The sequence below is a fragment of the Rhinichthys klamathensis genome, unplaced genomic scaffold (genome assembly GCF_029890125.1).
Source record: "Rhinichthys klamathensis goyatoka isolate OS25496 unplaced genomic scaffold, OSU_Roscu_1.1 h1tg000048l_1, whole genome shotgun sequence".
NCBI lineage: Eukaryota > Metazoa > Chordata > Actinopteri > Cypriniformes > Leuciscidae > Rhinichthys > Rhinichthys klamathensis.
In genome coordinates this window covers 771427-787369 of record NW_026606594.1, presented here as the reverse complement: position 1 = coordinate 787369, position 15943 = coordinate 771427, and the positions used below count along the sequence as shown (strand labels likewise).

The following is a 15943-nucleotide window of genomic DNA, read 5'->3' as shown; positions in this document are numbered from 1 at the left end:
GTTTAATTTAAGCCACATTACTTGAACATCTTTGGGACATTTTTTCATGCAAGTTGTAGTGCTGGTTAATCCACAAATGAAACGGTATGAAATCTCTCAATCAAATTCTGTATTACAGCTTTTCTAGTATTTTCTCTGCAGTTTCTTTATCAACATGTTGAGTTGCTTTGAATGCTTTATGACTATCGAGTCCATTAACAGGCAGAAAGCTGTTAACGTTTTATCTTTTCTGTTCTGCAGCCTAGTGACTTGCGGAAGCACAGGAGAAAGGTACTACTTAAAAGTCCCTTCACAAAAGAGCTCATGTATTTGTACATGATTATTTGTATAGGCACCATAGAGGACACCAGGGTTGGGCAAAAATTTGAATGTAAAAATTAGTTCCATTTCAAATTCACGAATTCAAATTTGTGCTGGTTATTAAAACAATAATACTGAGAATTATAGCAGTAAAGAAGTATTGATAAATAAATATAAATATAAGTAATACATTATTCATAGTTCTTTATAATTAAATTTATTTTCATTATTGCTTATTATTAATAGTATTATTAACATTAATTATTAATATCTAAGGTTTCTGGAATACACTATACTGTCTGTTGTATGAAAATATCTTTATGGTTAATTTAGAATGAAAAATACATCCTGTTTTCAACCTAAAAATTCATCTTTATGTCGTTCCAATCCTGTATGATTTACTTTCTTCTGCGGATAGTGATATTTTGAAGAACTTTGGAGCCCATTGACTTTCATTGAATTTAATTGAATTTCATGTCTCAAAACATCTTAATTTATATTCCAAAGAAAAAAAGTCATAGTTTTGGAACGGCATGAGAGTAAATGACAAATATGTCATTTTTGGGTGAACTACATTTTGGGTGAATTTAAAAACACTTTCTTAAATCAATTTGGAATAGTGCACAATATTGGAAGACACCAGAGTTTTCTTTCCCTCACAGATCGCAGCAGTGGACGAGGACGGCCGAGAGGACAAGGCAACCATCAAATGCGAGACCTCGCCACCTCCCACACCTCGCCATGTCCGCATGACCCACACGCTACCCGCTTCTTCGCACAATGACGCACGGTGAGAAGGCAAAAAGACGCCTGACAGCGGCTAGACACGTGCTGTGTGCAAACATAACTCGACTTTAACACTGTTGATGTGATTGACTGTCTCCAGGCTGACGGCTGCATTAGAGACGGAAGCCAGTGCTCTGAGCAGTGTAGCCAGCAGCCAGGACTCCCTTCACAAACAGCCGAAAAAGAAAGGCATCAAGTCCTCCATCGGACGACTGTTTGGGAAGAAAGAAAAGGCCAGACTGGGGCAGCTGGGGAAAGAGATTATGGGACCAGGACAAGGTACGGACATAGACACGGCACCATAGATAGTGACATATAAACTATTAAGGGGGTTGGGGTCTGGTTTAAATTAAGGTTAAGCTCTATGACATGAAGTTGATATATCACAGTCCTTTTTAATACTGATCTAGAGTTGAATATAAATATAATGATCACACTAACATTATCAGATGATGGGTTAATGGATCTCCTCCATCAATAGGAAATGTATCCGATCCTGAGCTTATGGGTCAGGATATTGCGGTTGGAAAGCTGGGAACACAGGCAGAGAAAGATCGCAGGCTTAAAAAGAAGTAAGTAGGCCTGTTTTATAAATCGCTTTCTGACAAATTCAAATTAGATGCCAAACACAACCTTTTATGAAGGTAATTAATTCCTGGGCCCAAATCTTGTAAAACTAAGTAAATATTACTGACACGCCATGACAACCTTCCTTACAAACCGTCATGTTTTTCTTCACACACCTCCCTGTGAAAACCAATATTTGAACATGTGGCCCATCTGGATGCTTTGTAGTGCCTTAGGCCAGAAACATACTTTACGCCAGTAAGCAAGCACATTGCAAGCGTGCGGTCATGTTGTGCAGACTTGGTGTGCGTTGTTATGTCACTTTGGCAATAGCAAGCCTCAGTGCTCATTATAGATTAATGCGATAAAGGAACTGTTATTTAGGTAGCTAGCTATAAGCATGCTGACACTATAACTAACGTAGCTAAGATGCAAAGCTGAAATATCTTTGAACCGTTGATCCGCCATGACAGTAGATGACCTGAAAGAACAAACAACCATTCGGCAAGACGCTAGGCTATGAAGATGCTTGTAGTAACATTTTGTTGCATTTTGTTTCATAATGAATAATTTTCTGGTAAATAAGTGTTTCTAAACAATTTTTTTGCGACATCTGAATCATCGACATAAAGTTAATCTAAAATGTATATAAAATTAGCATTTCCATCACCATTTTGCCGCACTAAAACTTTTTTGCCAAAAAATCCTTGCGTAACCAACTGCCGTTCGCACATTTGCGTATTTGGGTAAGTATGTTTCGGGCCTAGCGTTAGCTCATTTGATAAAAAGAATGAATTTTCATGGTCAGTATAGTTTTGATTTGTTTAAGTTTACAATACTTCCTATTATCTATATGCCACATGTTGTACTACTAAAATAATGTAATTGTCTTGTATTTGTATGATTGTAATTTGTAGAATGTATGTTAACATGAGAATGTGCCTTTCATAGCAAGCTTGTGAGTTTGTCTCATACTTAGATGTGTTTACAGCATGTCATGATGTGATGCTTGCCGAATATCACATTTCTTTGCCTCAACGCTAATGGTTGAATGTGACCGTTTTATGTAACTTGACTCATGTTGGTCTCATCCATCGTGGCGCCATGCGAGGATGGCTCTTCACCGTTTCCATTGCACACTTTTTGCATGCTGTATGATAAAAAAAAACTTAAAAAAAAAAAACTTTTAAAGACAAGATCTGTTAAATTGTGACCGACAAGTCAATATCAAAGTGCAAAAATACAACAATTCCCAACAGTAATGCACGTGTCTGAGCTCAGGTGTTTTTCTAAACTACATACAGTATGCTCAATAACAAGCATTTAATTTTGTCTCCCATCGCTTTCTCTATTTTTCTTTTCTCTCTCTCTCTCTTTCTCCTCATCTGACTCTGTATCAGCGGGTAAGTTTAGTTTGTGTTGCCGAGACTTGCTGCATTTTCCACTGTCGACGCTCTGTCCGTGTCTGTCGTCATGCTCCTAAAGTGTGTGTCTATCTTCAGGGGGGTCCGACGCATTTCCTTTCTGTCCATCTAGAGACCCCTGCCTCTGCCTTTCTTTTTCATTTGACTGTAAATGTGATTCTCCCCCTCTACAGTTCTATAGAGGATGCATCTCTGCCTGGAGAGAGAATGTGTGCCTTTATAACAACCTGTTCTCGATCTGCCATGCCGAGGCCTTTCTCCTCTCATGTATGTGTGCGTGCGCGTGTGTGTGCATTGTGTGCCGTATTCAATAACCAGGTCTCGTCTCTGGTTATGGACTGTCAACTCATTGATTACTTCCCTTCTCTCTTTTTCTTTTCATTTTGTTTTCTCTCATAACTGTTTCTCTCCCTCCCCAGCGACAGTATGTTCAGAGGAAGTCACTCATACGCATTACATTGGACCTGAACATATGCAGTCCAACACGTAAAGATGAGGAGAGATGCATCATAACCACCACCATCACCACGAAGGCCTTATTGCCTTTACAGCACACAGACACGAACGCTCACGGCCACTGGATAGTTCGCCACCGAAACGGTGCCCGTGCCCGATCTGGTTCTGTGCTTTGTGTTTACATCAAAGAAAAGGTGGTTCAGGAAAATTAGGCCCTTTAAACCTGCCAGTTTGAGCTAGGAAACCTTAGTCATGCATATTTCACCCAATCTATTTTCTAAATGCGTGTTGTGAACAATTCATCCACGCAACAACAACAAAAATCTTAATCAAAATGTGATAACTCGAACTTCCAGTGAAACGACATTCTTCTCTCCGGTGACGTATGCCGGATTCTCCACTCATTTAGTCCGCTCAAACCCTGCCCACAATTGACTACAAGCTCACATTAAGATATGCCTCCATCTAATTAACAACCCTTGGATTGAAAGAAGTCCCTGTACTACATTTATTTCTTTTTCAATAATTAGTTTCACCTGGATGTAAGTCACAGTACGGAAGACAAGATCTGTCACTACTTCCAACTTTAACTCTCATTGTAAAGTCCGGTCCACTTTATTAGCAGCTTATTCAGACCAAGAGCCGTTTACTTAAAACTGAGGACCTGTATGTCCTGTAACATGATCAACCATATTTGTAATGTCTCTTCTAGGGTCAGGTTTATCTGAAATAGCTGATACTACAATAGCAGTAGTCTTCAGGGGGGTCTTCAGTAATCATGGAATATGTGTGTTTGCTTAGAATGTTTTTATCCCCTTTGTTCCGAAAAGAAATAGTTACAAAGTTGCATTTTCACAAGGTGCCAAGTTTTGGCCAAGGGACCAAAACTTGTTAATAACAGTGCCATTTATGTACCAGGGTTTGTCTCATAGTGGCATTTTTTTTATTGTAAATTGGTTTATCGTGGCTTTCCCATTATCCACCGTTATTCTTATTCAATAGTTTGATTAAAAACCAGCTTTAGTTGTACGAACAAACTGCATAAAGGAACAGAATCACTTGGAATGCTAAAATATGTTCCCAAAACAAGGACTAAGACTTAGAAACAAGCCCCCCAACACACACACAAACACAGAACCGGATCAGACGCCATCGCGGCACCATTTCGGTGGAAAAAAGATATCAGTGGTCACGTAAGCGGTTTTGAGATACATTTTTTTGCAGACAGAACCATATCACTCACTACAGCATGTGTTAGTACTGTACCCAACAGTTCATTCAAGTGGCCTTACTGTAGACCCCAAAGATGCGGTTGGATTATGAAGCTGCTCTCTGAGGGAGGAGCATCCAACGGTCTCTGCCTTAAAGTACACCACAACATCCGTGTATCGTAAAATATTCACCTGTACTTGTTCTGTAGCCAAATGCCCTCAGAATTCCAACACTGTTCCACCAAACGTAAAGCCTTGCCTTGGAATATCTCTAAGTTAAACCGGCTCAAGATGACGGATCCTCGGAGACGAGTACATTCTGATGTTCAGACATATATTGGAACATTGCTGAGGACACACTCTGTTACAAGTCCTTCAGCCCCTGTAAAAAGCTTAACATATTTCCCACTGAAGAACGCTGTTGAAAAAAGCGTCTCTGTGAAAGTCTGATGAGAGATTATGATAGCAGCCTTGTCTTAAAGCGCAAATATTTATCAAGAAATAGACGGAATAGGGTTCAAAAGAAAAGGCGTTTCTGTTTTCCCTCGATAAGTCACAGCATTCCAGTTTCCTTAAGCTCTCGGTTTTATAGGCGAGGATCAGGACACAGCAAGGAAATGTCACGATATGTTTATCTGAGGAACTGGAACTTTCAGTTAGTTGGCTTCTCAGCGTGATCGACTTCACCCTTCGTTTCTTTCGTTCGTTTTATCCCACCGCAACCTGGCCTTTGATTCATAAACAGAAACCCAGACCATTTTTAAGAGACAATACGGACCTAAAATTAAATCATGGAGCGACGTGAACTCAAACCAAGCGTTATATTGGCTTAGGTACTGCTTATTTACAGAGATTACATGAAAAGGTAGCATTCGTCATGCTACATGCTAATTACGGACTTGTAGTAGTGGGTATGAAAGAAACTTTTAAAAAGAAACTTATGCATTTGGTGTTCCATGGTGCTCTGATAAACAGATAGTGGCCATTAAAGGACAGGAAACCTGGCAGAGACAGATAAAGCATCTCACTTTCTCTCTCTACATGCCCCTTTCCCTCCCTCTCTCTCTCTCTGTTTAGTTGATTATCTCTAAGCTAGTTCTGTCTTTCTCCTTATCTGTCTTCCTCTCTGTCTCGCTTTGTCTCTGCCACCTGCTCTCTCTCTAGGCACGAGTTGTTGGAAGAAGCCAGAAGAAAAGGGTTACCTTTTGCTCAGTGGGACGGTCCTACAGTTGTCGCATGGTTGGAGGTGGGCAGTATTCATTTTCGGTTTGGGCACATAAACACATCAGCTTTTCTCATGAATATTAATTATGTGATGTGCGTCTTAAAGTGCCCCTATTATGCTATTTTAAAGTTTCCTAATGTTGTTTTGGAGTCTCCTACAACAGGTTTACATGCATCAAAGGTCAAAAAACTGTTTCATTTCCTCATAATATACATTTGCACATCACCACAACGACTCGTCAGATGAATCAATGTCCATCAACAAACCGATTATTTTATTTGTACTTTTATTTACAGAGTATTTTTCTAATATATTGCGGTAAACATGTGGAAACTTTATCAATAACAGTGCATGTATGCAATGTATACGTTAGCCGAGCTCTAGCGTGAATGACTGATGTAACATAAACGTTGGTAAAACAAATCATGCTTAATCTTTCCTCAAAGTAGTGAGAACGACAGATAATCTGCATTAATAGACAGAGTTTTAGGTAATAGTGGCCCACAGCTGCTTAGTAGAAGTATTTCAGTAAGACAGTGATAATGTGAGTTAGCCAGTTAGCAGGAGACCTACACAATATAACTCAAAACTAAGTATTTTGAACACCATCTTTCAAGAGCAAGCGGTTTGAGAATCCTGCATTTAACTTTGAGATTTGAAAAGCAGTCGTCAGTAAAATAAAGGGAACAACCGCAAAAGTTTAGGATTATACTGGTGTGGTATCGTGGTAAAGATGAATTTTAACCACTGATTCTTCACATGCTTGTCCTTGAGCAGTGAAAAAAAACTGGCTTTAGCCTACCTTCACATTGTAGAGCACAGGGTCTTCTCGACATGAATCAGCTGCAGTGTTTGAGGTTCAAGTTTTCCCTGGTGTCTGCGCCCGCAATAAGTGGGCGGGCAATATTCTAATGTTTCATCTTGACGTCACGACGAAGCGGCATTGAAAAACGATTCATTTCGTTGACTCAGAGTCGACTCTTACTTTTGAAAGACAATAACTTTATATACTACGGTGCACTTTCAGATTTAAAACTTTGCAGGATGTTTTCATTCACTTAGAGCTATGTTACGCAACACATGAAAGGTCATTTTCAAAAATCCATAATAGGGGCCTTTTAAGTAAATGTCTGCCATAGTAGAATCGAATCGAATTTAGAATACATAATGTTTTCATTTGTCATGCGTCTCCTAGCAATGAGGCGCATGATTCTGCATGAGTTTGTCCTGTTCGGAAGGACTTAACAGTTGTTTAGTGTATGATGTTCAGAAAACTTTTAAGTAAGCAAGTGTATGATGCATAGGCCTGGTTTCACAGATGGGGCTTAGGCCTTAGTTCAATTAGGACATTTAAATAGCTTTTAAAAATGTGCCTTAGAAAAAACATCACTGTTGTGCATTTTGAGACAAAACAATGGCAGTGATATATTTTAAGATATGCCAGTAAGTTGCTTTTAGTTAAAACAGTTATAATAGCTCAAACATGCATTTTAGTCTGGGACTAACTTGAGCCTTAAACCGAGGGCTAGTGTCCTGTAGTGTATTCCAGCCTTAAAGATACCATTTGTTATCTGGTTAATGTTTTAAATGTCCAGCTAAGCAGCCAAAAACAAAGAAACTAATATATTAAGAAATAAATGGGATTATTTTTCTCCAAAAAGGGAGGCCTGGGATGGTATCCTTGAAATGATTTATGTATTTTTTCTCCATATAATGGCACAGATAGGAAGTTTATTGCATGGTTAAGATAACTCCAAGGCTCTTTAACGGCAGCTAAATAAGGATCTGAGTAGTAGAAATGTTGCATATTACATACTGAGATCAGTCTTTCCTAGAATGATGCAATTGCAGTATTAAGCTGTAGTAACACGGCTGCAACTTTTTTTGAGAGTTTTTTCGTTGGAGTTTCCCCAAAAATGTTACACATACAATATTTAACTTGTTAGTATTTTCTTCTTCTGGCTTAGATATGAAGTAGAGAATGAGTTGCATGATTTGCCCATGGTACTAAAAAATATTCAGGTTTGTTTGTGGTCAGAAAAGACTTACACATAGGGCAATGGCGCCATCTAGTGGTGAAGCTTGCAAAATAGATGTTTTAGAGCAGGGGTCTCGAAGCCTGCTCCTCGAGGGTTACCATCCTCCAGAGTTGAAGTCTGCAGGAAGGTATCCCTCCAGGAACAGGGTTATAATGCAGTCTTTGTACGTGTTTAATCATGCATCAATGTGCGTGTGTGTGTTCAAAGCTGTGGCTGGGGATGCCAGCATGGTACGTCGCAGCGTGTCGTGCCAACGTAAAAAGCGGGGCCATCATGTCTGCCCTGTCGGACACCGAGATCCAGAGAGAGATCGGCATCAGCAACCCACTGCACCGCCTCAAACTGCGTCTGGCCATCCAGGAGATGGTCTCGCTCACCAGCCCCTCGGCTCCCCCTACGTCTAGAACCGTGAGTACACACACACACACACACACACACACTTTGTTTATTTGCTTTCTTATCAATAACATACGTTATTAAAAAGTACAAAAACACCCTCCCAAAGTTTCATCATCAAAGTCTTACCTTGTTTGGCAAATACTGGGCCATGCCGGTCCATCGCCATAGCATCCTTACTGTCAGTTATTTTTTAACCCATTTGCAGCTTTATTTTATTTTTTTTGTTGTCATGGTAATAGTGTTTTGCATCGTCTGTGACAGCTGATCTGTGACTGTATTGTGTGATGACACATTCACAGACTGACACACACATACCGGCAGTCAAACTCCAGCTTAGTTATTTATATGCATCTTTCTTAAAGCATCTCCTGGAAAACTACTAATTACACAAAGTCTGGTGCACACTGTACGATTTTGTCCACAACTGGCCATCTGACAGAAATGGACATGTGTACATGGGTTCAAGACATGTCGAAAAGAACGCCACTGCAAATATAAGTCGTAAATATGGGTGGGAAGCTCAGGATTCTCTTTCAGCCCCGATCTTTACGGGCAGAATGCCACAATATTTATAAGTATTTAGCAGTGACATTTTCAGGCACCAAATATAATAGCATTGCTATTATATAATATTACAGGTGCTTGAACGCACCTGACGTTGTAAACACGTCGTATTTGACAATAACAAGCTCACGAGCAAAAAAGAAAAGGACAGAAAAAAGAAAGAAATTGCGCAGCGTGCACAAGACTTGAGGCATCAGCTAATTTTGCATGTTAAACGCAGTTTTCGTCTTCAGCGGCGGCTCCCGTCCCGTCAGAGAGAACGATGTTTGGTCTCCCCTGACGTGTGTTTGTGCGTTCAGTATGTGTATCTCTGGCCTTTGACTCTGTGTCTCGCTAATGATCTGACTGTGATGCTGTAACACTATTGGCTTACAGTGCTGCTGCTCTTCTTCTTTAACACTGCTTGCCCTTCCTGTCGGATTCATCTCCGGGGCCGCCCACATAGCCGTCGGGTAACGTGTGGGTAACCCACGAGGAAATGGAGACCCTTGCCGCCCCCTCGAAAACGGTCAGTCACCTCATCCTTTTCAACTGTCTAACAGAAAAAAAGCCCACCCATATGCTCTTTGCTTACTCTTACTTACATTTTTTGCAAATGTTTTTGTTTCACAGAATCAGGAAAGAGCATGAAAGTCGACATGAAATTGAAATGAGCATCATTTACATTTCTAGTAAAAGTTCCTGGTCTTACTGTGCTCAATTCAAGTCGCAATAATGGCAAAAAACAACAACAGGAAAAGAAACGGATATGTCAAGATGCTCTTTAAACGTTGAAATACATCAAAGTAAAATGATTAGAGAATGGGGATTCATGTCGACTCCAAGCTCTGGTCTTTAACTGGGCAGAGGAAGATTTCCTCAGTTCACGTCTGAATATAATCAGCTCATATGTGCCGCCATCAATCACATCCAGCGCTAACGATCTTTAGATGGGTGAACCAGCAGCGACAGAGGCCCTAATTTCACATAGAACGGCTCTCAACGAGGCTGAACGGACGTGACGTTCTCACGTTCAAATGGAATGTAATCAGTCAAAGGAGAATAAAACTAGCCTCGTTATTCTCCATTGAGCCTCATACAATCATCACGGTTCACCCTCGTCAGCATATGAGAACACGAGTCTGGAACGAAATCAGACGAATGCATGTTGTGAATCTGATGTACAACCCCAAATCCAGAAAAGTTGGGACATTTTGTAGAATGCAGTAAAATCAAGAATATGTGATTTGTTAATTGTCTTTAACCTTTATTTTACTGACAAGGGTACAAAGATTTTTAAAGTTTTCACTGACCAACTTAAGTGTATTTTGTAAATATAAACAAATTTTGATTTTGATGGCACCAACACACTCCATAAAAGTTGGGACAGAGGCATGTTTACCACTGTGTCACATCATCTTTCCCTTTTAATTACACTTTTTAAATGTTTGGGAATTGAGTATACTAATTGTTAAGTTTTGCAAGTGGAATTTTGGACACTCAAAAGTCTGTGGTTGTCGTTGTCGGATTCTCCGTTTCATGATGGGCCTTACATTTTCAATACATTCTCAACAGAGATTTCCTGCCTTGATTTCTCTGGATTCCCTGAAATTTTTGAATTGTTTGATAATTCTCTCATGAAGTGATGAGCCATGACCCATCTTTGCTTGCAAAGACTGAGATGCTCCCCTTCACACTCAATCAGTGTGAAAGCTTTTCACTTTTATTTAGCTTCTGTCCCAGGTTTTTTGGAGTGTGTTGCAGCCATCAAAATTGAAATGTGTTAATATTTACCTAAGTTGGTCAGTGAAAACTTTGATCATTCTTCTTTATACTTTTGTCATTTAAATAAAGGTTAAATAAGAACATTTAGCACATCACAGGTTCTTGATTTTACAAAATGTCCCAACTTTTCTGGATTTGGGAATGTAGTTTGTGTGATGTTTTATTGTACTTGCATGCAGAGAGAGAGATGGACACGTTTCTTACATTGTTATAGTTTCATCTACTGTGTGTGCTGTTGTGTTACTAATGTTTAAACCTGTCAGATGCATCCGGTGCATTAGCATGTACGATTGGGTGATCATTTATTATAAAACTAAGTGTGTATGTGCTTTGAAAAGTAAACTGACGTACATACAGTTAAGCAACAGTTGGCAGACGTAGAGCTGATACAATCGCTTCCTTGTGTCTCCGCAGAAGTCCCAGTCAGAGGAGGGGAGCTGGTCACAGGTGAGAGCGTGACAGGCCACACAGATATACACTCATTCATCTGCTAAAAAGACATTCTTTATATTAAGAATGAAGTTTTGAATAATTAAGATTCATTAAGTCTGTTATCCTTACCAAAGCTGCATTTGTTCGAACAGTAATATGGTGAAATATTATTCCAATTTAAATTTTGTATTTTCATATATTTTAAAATGTAATTTAATGTATTTTCTGAATTTTCTGAATCATTGCTGTGGTCTTAATTGTCAAATGATCCTTTATAAATGATTGTAATATTCTGATTTGGTTGAGTTATTTATAATATTTCTAATTATTGTCAATGTTGAAAAAGCTTTTGCTGCTTAATTTTGGTTTTGTCAGAATTCCTTTATTTGAAATTGAAATGTTTGTAACAGTATAAATGTCTTTAGTGTGACTTTTGATAAATGTAATGTGTTTGAAATAAGAAAGTTACAGCCCAATGAATATGCAACTAAGGCTTTATAAATGCAACTAAGGCTTTATAATTGGTGTGTGTGATTTAGACGCTGGCATACGGGGACATGAATCACGAGTGGATCGGGAACGAGTGGCTGCCCAGTCTCGGTCTCCCTCAGTACCGCAGCTACTTCATGGAGTGTTTGGTGGACGCGCGCATGCTGGACCACCTCACCAAGAAGGACCTCAGAGTGCATTTAAAAATGGTGGACAGCTTTCACAGGTCAACAGTCCAAGAACATTGGTGTCAAACTATTGGCGTAAAACATTTCCCATCCGATCGAGCGATTAAATCCGAGCAGACTCGGCCACATTTAAACTGGTTACTTTGGTTGTAATATCAATGTATTGTTTGTAACAGAACCAGTCTGCAGTACGGCATTATGTGTCTGAAGAAGCTGAACTACGACAGGAAGGAGCTGGAGAGACGCAGAGAGAGCAGCCAGCACGAGATAAGAGGTAGGTAATAGTCTCCCGGGGCTGCCAGCAAAAGCGTTTGTGATATTCCAATGAACAAAAACACCCACTAGGATTTTGTGTTTGCATAGACGTGCTGGTGTGGAGTAACGAACGGGCGATTCGCTGGATCCAGAGCATCGGTCTCCGCGACTACGCCAACATCCTGTTAGAGAGCGGCGTGCACGGGGCGCTCGTCGCACTCGACGACAATTTCGACTACAGCAGCCTGGCCCTGCTGCTGCAGATCCCCAACCAAAACACTCAGGTCTCCATCCATCCACACACACTTTACAGCTATTACATGTTTATTTGGAGGGGAAAATATTGAATTCACTCTTTTTTTCCCCCCACAGGCTAGACAAATTCTGGAAAGAGAGTACAACAATCTGCTGGCACTGGGAACAGAGAGGCGATTAGATGAGGTCAAGCACTAGTTTCTTTATTTTATTAGAACTGAACAATCGACAGCAGTCTCTTCCAAATCCTTATTGAGCTGCATTGCTATGCACTGCCTACATAGGGAGCGTCAGAAAAGAAACCGAACCTCAAAAATGAGCAATTTAGAACGAGCGCTTTTCAGTCAAGTTCCAAACGAAACACAAGGAGGCGTAAATGACAATTGTTTTAGCATGTCGGTCTGCATAAAAATACAAAATTTGAGTAAAAACTGTACTAAACCCCCCAAAAAATTTACTGAAAAGCTGATGAGGGTTCATGAATTCTAAGTACATTTATTAGAATTTAATCAACATTTTGTTTTTGTTTTTTTTCCACTGACCTTGACAGTGAATTGTGCAATGAGCCAATGTAAGCTTACATCAATTGCACAGCAAAGCTAAAAGCATATTGTTTATGTAATTATTTGCTGCAATAAGCAGTGTAAAATAGCACTTTGGTCTAAATTTGTCTTTGGACCATCCGTAGTGCGACGAGAAAGACTTCAGAGGGCCGTCGTGGAGGAGGCAGTTTCCTCCGCGGGACGTCCACGGGATCAGCATGATGCCCGGCTCAGCGGAGACCCTGCCCGCAGGCTTCCGCCTCACTGCCACCTCCGCACACTCACGCAGACTGCCACCAGAGGGTGAGACCCGCGCACGAGAACTCACACAGTACTACTACTCGTAGCAGAGAACAGAGCACAAAGGTCGGCTAGGGGGCAAAAATGCATGTGGTTTGAAACGGAGCCTATACGTTTGAGATGGAATAATACTAGCATTGTGCTTACTGCTAACTCGATTGACTTTGTTAAATGGAATTGAATTATTTCTTTAGTATGTATGTGTGCGTGCGTGTGTGCACCTGCTAGGAAAAAAAAAACGGTCTGTGCGATGAAATTTTGCACATTAGCACACATCCGATTATTTGCACGTGTGTTAGTGGCGTGTTTGTATGAAGTGAGCGTTTGTTGTGTGCTTGTTTGTGAGTGGGGTTAATGTAGGACTGCACAAATTGATGAAATGAAACCGAAATGGCGCTTTGTCTTATTTCATAAACAAATTGCTAATTCATAATCGCACTGAGAATATGTGCAGTGTGTTTCATGGTGAAGTGCAGCAATGTGATCAGAGCGGATCGATCGGTTTGCAGTAAATGCTGCTCCATCTCTGCAAGCGCTGTAAGTTTGAGTCGCTTATGACACGCATTTGAAAAATCAACACGTGACAAACATATTTTCAAACTTGTAAAATAATTTAATACCATTTTCCTTCAAAAATCAATTCATAACATCAGTCGAGTGTTGGTGATGTGGCTTCTTATCGCAGAATTAGGCAGAAATTATATAATATTATTGTATTCTATTCAGCGATAAAGTCGATTAGCATTCCATTATAAATATACTTTATTCTTATAAAAATAGGTGAGATGTCTAGAAGAACACAGATCAACCATATATTACTGCAATTGTATGTTTATTGTCTTTATGTTTCGTCAGTCAAAAGCATCTCTCTCTGCGTTTTATGCTCTACAGCTAGCTGGATGCCTTAGTCCATAATGGGATTTCCTGGAATGTCATAAGCGTTATGAATTCTATGTGGATTTCAGCTCGAGGGCGCCGTCCGACTACCAGTATGAATGAAACGGATATTACATTATATGTGCGTACACAATATTGCTACCAACACCCTATTTTGGGTGAAAATCTGAAGTAAACATGAAAATCCTTACGGTTTTTTTCCTCTCCATGTATGCATACAATTATGAAAGTAAGAAAAAGAAGAAATTACCATCACATATTTTTATCATCATCATAATAATAATAATTGTACGCATTTCTGATTGATAGGAAAATGAAGTGGTATTTTGAAGTGCTCAGCCAAACGGATGGATGTGGTTTGGAAATGTTTTGTATTTGTCTGAAAACAGTTCTTGTTAAGGTTTGTATTTTGTGTGCCCTGTCTGGAACATTACTGTGTTTTGTCAGTCACATGCCTGTTTAACTTGTTTTTAGACATGGGACAGACTTTTATACTTGTGCTACAATTGTGTGGCCTGTGCTACAAAACAAAACTATTTATAGTTAGTATCAGGGCTGGGAAAAACAATGTGGTAATTTGTGCAATTAATATTTGTTGTTCAATGCGTTAAGGACATACAGGTGTAAGTGTACTAATAACAAATGGTATAATTAGTCATTTTACAACTTAGGGTTTAACTTATTTCTCTGCGTTATTGACAGAAACATCACCAAACTATATAAAAGGCACATATAAATGTGATATTATAATGGATTTGAATATTGTGAATATGGTTTTAAGTACACTAAATTGAAAGTTGTTATTTTGTAATGTATGATAATTGTTCATAAATAATGAATAAAATGTGATAATTTTATAAACCTGATATTTGATCATTTGCGGTTTAGTCGTAGCTTTCAGTTCTACTGTAATGTTGAATTGTTATAATTAGTCATTCGATCAATCGATCAGTTTAACAGAGCGGTCAGTATTGATGTAAGGACATACTGGCCTCCATTTGTAGTAGGCTACTCTGTAAAAACATTTAAGAAATAAGTAAAATATGAAATGTATTATTTGAAAAGTGAATTTTCATCAGCAATTACTTCAGTCTTCAGTTTCACATGATATTTATGTGTGCAATAGGTTTGTGTCAGAAAAAGTGAAACTGATGTTTAATACTGCTGTGCCTTTGGTGTTTTCCACATTCAGACTTGGGTGAACTATCCCATGAATACATATTTTGGCAAAAATAATAGGAAAGAGAATATAATAATTATTATTAGTATGGTGGGGCACTATTCCAAACACAGCCGTTTGCACACAAACACACTTCACCTCAAGATGGACAGACAAAAGTAACACACACACACACACACAAAGGTTGACTGTGTTTCTGTTGTTTTTTTACGGACGGCTGCCGGGTAGTCTTGTACGAGGCGATGGACGACAGTCCTGACGACATGTATTTGGACTGGTTTCAAGGTCAGATATGACAGCGCCTCCAAATGTGTGGCTTTCCCGACCCTCGTCCCTACAGTGTAGTGTACTCGTACCCCCTTACGTGGTCTCAATGTGTCCTGTCCTTTCTTAACCGTCAACCTGTGAAGTGTATGTCAACAGTGATTTGGAGCAGCATCACGACACGGCAGCCTTGGAACGGAGAAATGTGGCGGATCTCGTAATAGCAATGAATACATTATGTAGGCCAAAAATAAAGTAGTTGATCAAATTATTTGCAGTGCGTGTAAATCTTTGAAACCCTTTTTTTTTATCTTTGTGCATTTCGAACACTTTGCTTGCGAGTTGAAAAGTTTTGCTTGTGAGTGAAGCGCGTCTCAGTGGGCGGTCTCTATCAACCAGAATGAAA

At 39.5% G+C, this 15943-nt stretch overlaps 1 protein-coding gene across 8 annotated transcripts in view; it reads left to right on the top strand.

Moving 5' to 3' along the window:
- Positions 1-15943, top strand: part of ppfia2 (PTPRF interacting protein alpha 2) — a 166673-nt gene that overhangs the window by 143412 nt on the left and 7318 nt on the right. For 4 of the 8 annotated variants that reach the window (XM_056247464.1, XM_056247463.1, XM_056247468.1 and 1 more), the window contains 14 exons: positions 241-270; positions 963-1090; positions 1187-1365; positions 1568-1658; positions 5909-5990; positions 8216-8416; positions 9417-9479; positions 11150-11182; positions 11707-11882; positions 12021-12118; positions 12208-12383; positions 12472-12540; positions 13043-13199; positions 15502-15558. In XM_056247464.1, the coding sequence (XP_056103439.1) occupies positions 241-270; positions 963-1090; positions 1187-1365; positions 1568-1658; positions 5909-5990; positions 8216-8416; positions 9417-9479; positions 11150-11182; positions 11707-11882; positions 12021-12118; positions 12208-12383; positions 12472-12540; positions 13043-13199; positions 15502-15558 (1540 nt within the window). Of the gene's footprint in view, positions 1-240; positions 271-962; positions 1091-1186; positions 1366-1567; positions 1659-5908; positions 5991-8215; positions 8417-9416; positions 9480-11149; positions 11183-11706; positions 11883-12020; positions 12119-12207; positions 12384-12471; positions 12541-13042; positions 13200-14087; positions 14269-15501; positions 15559-15943 lie in introns of those variants that run through there. The other 4 variants (XM_056247465.1, XM_056247470.1, XM_056247467.1 and 1 more) reach the window with 3 other exon arrangements.